This window comes from Halictus rubicundus, chromosome 4 (genome assembly GCF_050948215.1).
Source record: "Halictus rubicundus isolate RS-2024b chromosome 4, iyHalRubi1_principal, whole genome shotgun sequence".
Lineage (NCBI taxonomy): Eukaryota > Metazoa > Arthropoda > Insecta > Hymenoptera > Halictidae > Halictus > Halictus rubicundus.
In genome coordinates this window covers 16,544,962-16,553,512 of record NC_135152.1, presented here as the reverse complement: position 1 = coordinate 16,553,512, position 8,551 = coordinate 16,544,962, and the positions used below count along the sequence as shown (strand labels likewise).

The following is an 8,551-nucleotide window of genomic DNA, read 5'->3' as shown; positions in this document are numbered from 1 at the left end:
TCGGCGCAACAATAAAATTAAAGCACGATGTAGAAACGAATGGAAACCTGTGAAAGGTCTTCATTGCATTGTTTGGGTCCTCTTGCACGCTAATTTTCATCGATTCATACTACTTTTCACATGACACCTTAATTGTAAGAAAGAGACTTTGAAAACATATCACGGATTCAAAGCGATTGAACTTAAGCGTAAACTTAGCGTTCAACTTAAGCGTTGAACTTAGCGTTTGTACTTAAGTATTTTTATTATCGATGTGCCACTGTTTATATCGATGTAAGTATCTCTCATTGTTCCTAACTGCGAATGTAAAATGTGATCACTCACAAATCCGTTCCTGTTTTGTACCTTCTACGATTGTACCTACTAATTTCTCTACGCACAGAAAGATTCAATAAACATCACTATGATTTTATTAAACGACTAATCCCACAATATTTTGCTATAATGTCGATCAGAAACTATTGATTATTTTGCAACCTTCCCATGCCCCATGCAAAATAGTTGTTTACATTTTATAACGTGGAAGATTCTTCTACAAATTTTTATTCATTAACGTGATTATGTGTTTGCCTTGAATTCCAAGTGCACTCATCTTAAAGTGCAATCTTCCCACTTTAATTTAAGACCACAAACGTTTGAAAATTCCATCGAGAACCCACTGAAATTTCAATTTGAAAAATTTCGATTTTTGGCCAATTTCTGCAAATCGTTTTTTCGAAATTTCGGGGTGTCTGCCAATTTCAACTAAACTATTGTAAAGTGTAAAGTGCATTCTGCCAGCTGTAATTTAAGCTCTCTGAATATGAAAAATTCCCACGGGAACATATTGAAAACGCGATTTGATAATTTCCATTTTTTCACCGATTTTCACAAATCATTTTTGTAGAAATTTCAATTTCTATTATTAAGTGCATTCTTCTAGCTTTAATTTAAGGCTTGCAAAGTATGGACGCTCTGAATGAAGAATAAAAATACGTTCAGCGTGTACCCTATTTTAAAAATTTTTGTTACAACGTTTCAATGCAAGTATTAACGTAACTCCTTATTATGTCGAACATACTGGGAAAGTTTGTATGGAATATCCAACAAATTGGATATTCCGTACAATTAATGCTACTCGGTGCGAATAATTTGGTTATGTTGAAAAATAAAATATCTTAGCCGATGTTGCAAGATAGTAGGGTTAAAAATCGAGTCGAAATGTTTCTTGCTGATGGGATCGATATGATTTATTTTAAAATAATTAACAATCTTTAGAGTGTAAAACTTTCTCGTCATGCACCTCCCGTCCGCGCAATCGAACGCTCGATGAGTTTCTATAACTATATGTATACGATAGATATGTATACTATTCACAAGGCGTCGGTATCATAGATTAATAAAATTCGTACAAAATCGTGTGTGTAACAAAAACAGCTTTAGGTACGCTAAGTCTTCAACATACGCATTCTTCATCGCTCGAGAAAAATCGCGAAAGGCGCGAGTATTTTTTAAGAAGATAAGAAGGGTCGATTAGTTATACCTAACGCGTCGACTAACGTTGCTCGCAGCTATCGTTACGTTTCTTTACAACGATGAAAGACACTCGATCTACAAACACACACTGACACACACTGACACAAGCAAACGCACGCACCCCGCAAAGTGATTGTCTACCATTATCATGCACGCTGTCCGTAACTGCTAACGACCTATTAAAATAAGATTTATCTACAGACTTCGTATTCTAGTATTGGCCATCAATGTTACCTTTTGATCGGTTGTTCTCATTCGTTGTGGCTTCCTATCGTTAAAGAAACATGGTCTCGCTACTCCGTATCACAATGCGCATGCAGCACACCATTCGTCGCTACGCTAACAGAAGTGGCAGACTTACGATGACACGAGAAGTACTTAACTACGTTGGCACGCATGAGAAGGACTGGTTGTACAAAAATACGGTACAAAGATCTATCTACAAGTAAATCGTCTTAGAAAAATATTTCGGAATCTTCAATACGAAGATGTTACCCGTTCGCTGCGACAATAAAGATCTTCAAATTTAACATGCGAATTTAGCGTGTCGAAAGTTCGATTTAAAAAATCTCTAGTTAAAATTTCGCTGTTCCCGTAAGGCACCCCGAAGCTCATTCAATTTTTTGTACAAACATTAAACTTTCTAAACGACACAGCGTTAACATCGATAACACGTTCGAGTTGTTTCGTACAACACGGTATCACTTCGATTACGATTAATCACCGAGAATATCATCCATGTGAGGTCACAATCTACAATTCCGCTAAATTAATTTAAGTAACGGTTACAGTTACATTGGGCCCTTAACATTACCATAGAAAATACAATATTTATCAAAAATACAAAAGTGTAGTTAGCTCGATAAATTCTCTTCGGTGGATTCCATTTAAGAGGATGGTCAACCATGGAAGCCTGAATAAATAGGTGTACGATTTTCTCATAGTTTTGAAAAATGAAGAAATGGCGGTTTGTTACGGACAAATTTCCCTTTATCGCCGAAGAATGACGATCTTAAACATTTACAAATGCTCCAACGAATTAAGATATCCAAAAGATCGTCCGCTACATTGCAAATTTAATAATGTGCGGAACATTTACAACGCGCAGTAATTTAAAAATATTACAACTTCATTACTTCTTTAAATTTCAAAACGTCGAGATACGAAACTCTAAACAGATTTACAATTTTTTTTTTTGAGAAGGTTGCACACCCCCACAAGAACGCTTAGCCGACCAAAAGTATAATAGTATAAAAATATTAGCTTTTAGCGTTTACTGTATCATCTGCAAGTATCTGTTCTCCTCGAGCAACGAGCTCAGGGAGGAGGACATGTCGTTGACCACCATGTTGGCACTGGTAGGCAGTGGTTGGGGCAACGACATCGGATGAGTTGAGCTGGAGACATTGGTTTCGTGAGTGCTCGCGTTTTCCGACCAGTTTCTACACTGTTGCACGTACTCCAATGTCCTCCTATAAGAATCCTGTCTCATCCCCAGAGGAGGTTTCATGGGGGTTCCCTGTTGCGATTGGCTGATGTCCCTGCACTGGATTTCGGGGATAGTGGCGCCAGGATGATCGTGGTAGCAGTGATCACCGCCATAATTCCACTGACAGTTGCAGGTGTACTGTTGGTGGTTGGGCGTGTTGGTTCGGCCCTGGCAATTGCAAGTTTGCTGTTGCATTCTGCAGTTGTTCTGCTGGCCGGTGCACAGCTGCGGAGACATTCTCTTGAGCATAGTGTTGTCCACGGCTGACCGATGGGAGCCGTTCGAGTGCGAGCAATTGGTCATCTGCATGCAAGGAGAGACTGGCTGCGGCGGGGCCTGTTGTTGGCAACCTTGAAGACCGGTCATGTTCGCCACTTGTTTCGTTTGATTGCTCACGTTCAACTGGGAGCAGGGACTCGCCATTTGAGGACACTGATTCGGGACCGTGGTCTGCTGGTTGGAGTGCAGAGTAGACACCTGACCGTTCGGTGTGATCACTGGTCTGGTGCATTGATTGGTCTGTCCGCATTGCGAGTTCGGATGGTTCACGCCAGGCTGATTGTGCATGACAGTCTGTTGGTTACAGTGGATCGTCATTTGCGGGCAGTTGGCAGCTGATCGCATCTGAGCACACTGCTGCGAAGTCATGGTGCCGTGATTCGGGGGAGCGCAGGGTGGACTCGTATGGTGATTCATGTGGCTGTTGGGATTTCCAGGGCAGCTTGCGTTCATCTGACCCTGGCATCCGTAGCCAGGATAGTAACCATGATGGGCGTGATTCTGTGGGCAGTTTCTGGTCAGCTGAGCAGAATTCTGAGGGAGATTCTGCGGAGCGTGTTGGGGCGCCAGAGCACCGGCCGCTGGCGATGTTAGGGGCTGATCGCTGATATGACTTGGAGCGTAATGAGATCCGGGTGACATGACTTGACCCACTGCTGGGCTAAGCACTTGGCCGTTCGGCTGCGACGGGTAGCTCGGTGCAGGACAGTATTGGGAATTGGGTGGAGCGGGTCTTGAACTGGGGCATTGATTGTACGGCGACGGTGAGGTATTCTGGTAATTGGTGCAAGTCGATTGCGCCGACGATTGCTGGCCGTAACAGTGTTGCTGATGAGACTGGTTGTAGTTGCAAGTGGGATGGACTTGGCGCTGACAGTGCATCGGGTTACTGCACACCGGCGATTGGCAGACCGGGAGGGGACTGCCGCGATAGCTGATCTGGCTTCCAGTTGTCTGAACCTAAAAAGATGACAACATTGAGTTCTCTTGTATATTTTAGAAACGTATTATTCGTTAAGAGAGTTTTAATGAATACACATTGCAACACTTGTAAGTTGCACGTTCGATAAACGGGGTTCCTCTGTAGTTACCTGGTTCAAATATTGCATCATCTCGTCCGGAATGACCAACTTGTTCTCCACCATCTCACCCTCCCCGACTTCGTCTAAAATCACTTCTTGATTAGGATGACGCTCCGGGAACTGGGCAGATCTAGGCCTCGGTGGCACGACCGGCGAGTTTCTTTGAGCTTGTTGTCCTCTGGCTGGCTCGGACATGCGACGGTCACCAGAAGGTTGCGTGCAATGACTGCTGGGACCGATCCACTCTCCGGTTACTCCGTGAAGGCCCTGGAAATTGATCGAATCGAATGTATACCATATTGCACGCAGAACAATTATCACAAAGTAATCAGCATACATAGAAGTAAATAGCATACTTCAGAAAGCATTCGTCGAATTACCTGCAGAGACATGTTCTGTGTCTGAACGACGAGATTGCTCGTCGAATAGGGCCCTTGGAGATGGCTGGGTGGGTTCATTCTACCGGAAGTGGTGCTCAACTGGCTGCTTCTCCTCGAGGTGCCCGGACTGATGGGATCGTAGAAGCTTCCTGGGCCAACGTGGGTCATTCGAACGGCGCTGACACCGCTGGCTTGACTGCTTCTTCGACTACCGAAGTCCGTGGACTTCATGCTGCCGTAGTACGTGCTCACGGTGGTGTTGCTGTCTCTTCTCGGCTCGTTCAAAGGCTGTAGCCTGAGCTGGAGGTCCGACAGGTTCGTCTGACGGGCAGAACCACCGCTCTCCATTTTTAGGTCGGTGATCCTTCTGTTCAGGTCACCGATGTTACCCTGAGGTCCACGGGTTCCCCTCAATCCGGACACGACAGGCAGGCTCGGCATACCCTTAGCCTGCAATCTTCCTTTTAGACGGTTCCTTGATGCGGGTGCTGGAGCCTGCTGCTGCTGCTGCGACTCCAATCCGCCAACCTAAACACAATTGTAGGTTATGTTATTCATTCGGTTGTAAACATCTAATTAGGGTTCGTCTGCGTAGAAGTATAAATTGTGGGATAATAACTAGACACCAAGAGGTAGCATTATTAACAAAGATCTCAGTTTTTAATATTTTTCGGCATAGTTCCCTCCTACACGGAACCCTTCGATTGTAAGAAAAGAAATAAAGGTAAATTTGACTTGTCTTTTAGTTCTAGTGCTAAAGGGGTGCAAAAACATAGCTTCATAGCTTGGGACGAGAACAATTTTTGCAAATTCGAAGCTCACCATAGCACGGAGAGCAACCGGCAAATCAGCAATGTCCAGGTCATCGGGTTCCTCGTTCCAAGGCTCCTCAGCTAGCGCGACACCCTCGGCCGTCAGTGCGCTGGCACCAGCAACTTCGTCGTTGCAGCCACCCATCAACGGACTACCCTGTTGTTGCATCATGCTCGGTGGACTGTTAGCTTCGCTCTCGGATTTGACGCTGGGGCTCGATAAGCTGGGCGTCTTCGGATGAAGATCTTCGCTTCTGCTTGGACTGTTTCCACCTGCGCCAGCTTCGTCGCTTCCTCCGCCATCTCCGCCACCACCTTTGTGCTTCTTGTTGGCGTAGAATTCTGCACCGTGCACCGTTTTCACGTGTTTCCTCAAAGACGACGGGTCCGTGTACCTTTTCGTGCAGCCTGGCGCCTTGCAGACGTAAGGTTTCTGAAATGTTATGCGAGAACGTTAATTTTTCGAGAACAGTTTCTTACTGTTGGACTGCGAACTAGCCGGACAGATCAAACAGACACCAGATATAAATTTCTTTCTTTATACTATTTAATTCTTTTAATGCTCCTGTTTGTTATGAAGTTCGCCTACACTGATCCTGAACGGTGTAGTTTACAAATTTATCAATTCTAATTTCTTTGATTATTACTAGACTGCGGATCTTTATGCAAAATAAAAAATATTTGCATTGATTGCAAGACCCAGGAGCGAAATAAAAGTTTCTTTCTTCTTCTAATCATTTTATTAAGCTAAAACCAACACGCCGGTGCCCTTAAATCTTTTTAATATGTCCGCTGCTTTAAATTGTGCTTACCCATTTTTGTCATAAATGCATAAAATCCGCAATCTAATTATTAACTATGAAGTTAACGACAACAATTTTCTTGAATGTCGTAGAAAATGTTGGGCATTGACATAAGGGTGAGTAGTATTTTTGCGACTGTATAAATGACCTCTCCTTTAAGGTTTATGACTTACCTCGTTGGAATGAGTCCTATTTTGATGTTTGGCACGGTCACTAGCGTTGCTGAACGCCTTGCTGCATCCAGGGTATTCGCAGGTGTACGGCTTTTCCCCAGTGTGAGACCTCAGGTGAGTCTTCAGGTTCTCCAATCGCGAGTAAGCTTTGAAACAGCCTTCAAACTGGAACGAGATATTAGAACATTACTTTCATTTGTCGGAGAATGACATGGCTATTCAATGTTCTGGATATTTACAGTACACTTGTGGGGCTTTTCACCAGTGTGTCTTCTCATGTGCACCACTAACATATACTGAGCTTTGAAAGGCTTTTCTTCCCTCGAGCACTCTTCCCAGCCGCAGACGAAGCTCTTTTTGTTCGCGTGGATGTGATCGTTGTTGATATGCTTCACGAGATCGTCCTGGAAAAACGAAAGAAACACTTAATGTCATAGCCATTCAACTGTTGGCATGTGTTTTTGCAAAAATTTTGTGAGAAAAATTAAATCTAACTTCGTTCTTACAATACAGCGTCGTTCTTTTAAAAAAGTGTATTTATTTCAAAACGTAATGAAAAGTATAGAAGTAGACTATTATTCTAACAATCGTGCTCCCCTACTGCTTGTATGAGAAGGTTTTATAACTAGACAAGCGTCGTTCTTTTAAAAAATTGTATTTATTTCAAAACGTAATGAACAGTATAGAAGTAGACTTTTATTCTAACCACCATACTCCCCTACTAATTCCACGAGAAGGTTTTATAACTAGACAAGCGTCGTTCTTTTAAAAAATTGTATTTATTTCAAAACGTAATGAACAGTATAGAAGTAGACTTTTATTCTAACCACCATACTCCCCTACTAATTCCACGAGAAGGTTTTATAACTAGACAAGCGTCGTTCTTTTAAAAAAGTGTATTTATTTCAAAACGTAATGAAGTGTATAGAAGAAGACTTTTATTCTGACCATCATGATCTCGTAATGCTTGCATGAAAAGGTTGTACAACCAGATTACGAATATTCGTACGAGATAAAACGTTTCGCACCAATTTCATGAAACGAGAGTTAAATAGTGACTACTTCTCCTGTTAATGATTTTAATAAAGGCTCATATGACAGTGTCCTTAAATTCTTCGAATGATTTTAGTAGGATTTAGTGTTTCGAGTGTTTCAGCTTCTCATTTTTGTCGCAGATGAGTTGAAGAAGAAGGAATGGATGTAGAGATTGGATTGTTACTCACCTGAGTTGGAAATTCGAGGCCACAGTCCCGCCAATGGCAATTGGTCTCGATGAAGTCACCGGGTTCGTCCCGAAGATCCTCGCTGGGACTAAGTCCCTGGGGATGAGTCGGTGGAGCAGTGGTGGTCGTCGAATTCGTGGTTGTGGTCGCTGGTTCTCTCTTCACCTTGGCTGAGGCTCTCCTCGAAGATGTGTCAGCCTCTGCTGTGACCGACCTGGTCGACGACTCCGAAGCTTTCCTGCACGACTCTGCGCTCTGCGAACAGACAATCGATGGATATTACCATTTTCAGGGACAGCTCTTCATAAGTAACTTTTAAACTATTGATATTAACCAGCAAAATTCATTTTATAACTCGCAAGGTAACATACCGAAGTGATACACGCCGATTCTTATGAAATTGTATGAAAAGGTTGTTCTTGTCACACACAAATATTTAAAGAAATAGATATGACATATAGATAATAGATTATAGATAATAGAAATGACAATTTCAATTACACCAGCCGATTTTCTTAGTGCTACATTAAACAAACAATTATTTTTACGTCTTCCTGTAAATTTCATCGAATGTAACATACACCGTTCCAGTAGACATTTATTTGTATATCACAAAGTTTCATAAAAATGATCAGTGCACTCATACTCTTGAGTGAGGGTGTATGCATAAAAATTGTATTATTTTAATTTTAAACGTTAGATTGTTTACTTTTGTCTCGTGACACTGCGCACGGATCAAGCCCGCAGCTTGACACGCGATCGAGCAATTATTGCAAACCGTATAGGGCAGTGCGC

At 42.6% G+C, this 8,551-nt stretch overlaps 2 protein-coding genes across 2 annotated transcripts in view; one reads left to right on the top strand and one right to left on the bottom strand.

Annotated features, from left to right (window-relative positions):
* Positions 1 to 8,551, top strand: part of LOC143353665 (uncharacterized) — a 466,044-nt gene that overhangs the window by 212,886 nt on the left and 244,607 nt on the right. The gene's annotated exons all lie outside the window — the stretch shown is intronic.
* The window catches only part of Ci (transcriptional activator cubitus interruptus), a 195,766-nt gene continuing 189,891 nt past the window's right edge, over positions 2,677 to 8,551 (bottom strand). Inside the window, exons 6-12 of the mRNA XM_076787159.1 lie at positions 7,757 to 8,011; positions 6,773 to 6,937; positions 6,534 to 6,698; positions 5,568 to 5,990; positions 4,746 to 5,273; positions 4,375 to 4,632; positions 2,677 to 4,243 (exon numbers count right to left, since the gene is read on the bottom strand). Of these exons, the coding sequence (XP_076643274.1) occupies positions 2,789 to 4,243; positions 4,375 to 4,632; positions 4,746 to 5,273; positions 5,568 to 5,990; positions 6,534 to 6,698; positions 6,773 to 6,937; positions 7,757 to 8,011 (3,249 nt within the window). The 3' untranslated portion in view covers positions 2,677 to 2,788. The remainder of the gene's footprint in view (positions 4,244 to 4,374; positions 4,633 to 4,745; positions 5,274 to 5,567; positions 5,991 to 6,533; positions 6,699 to 6,772; positions 6,938 to 7,756; positions 8,012 to 8,551) is intronic.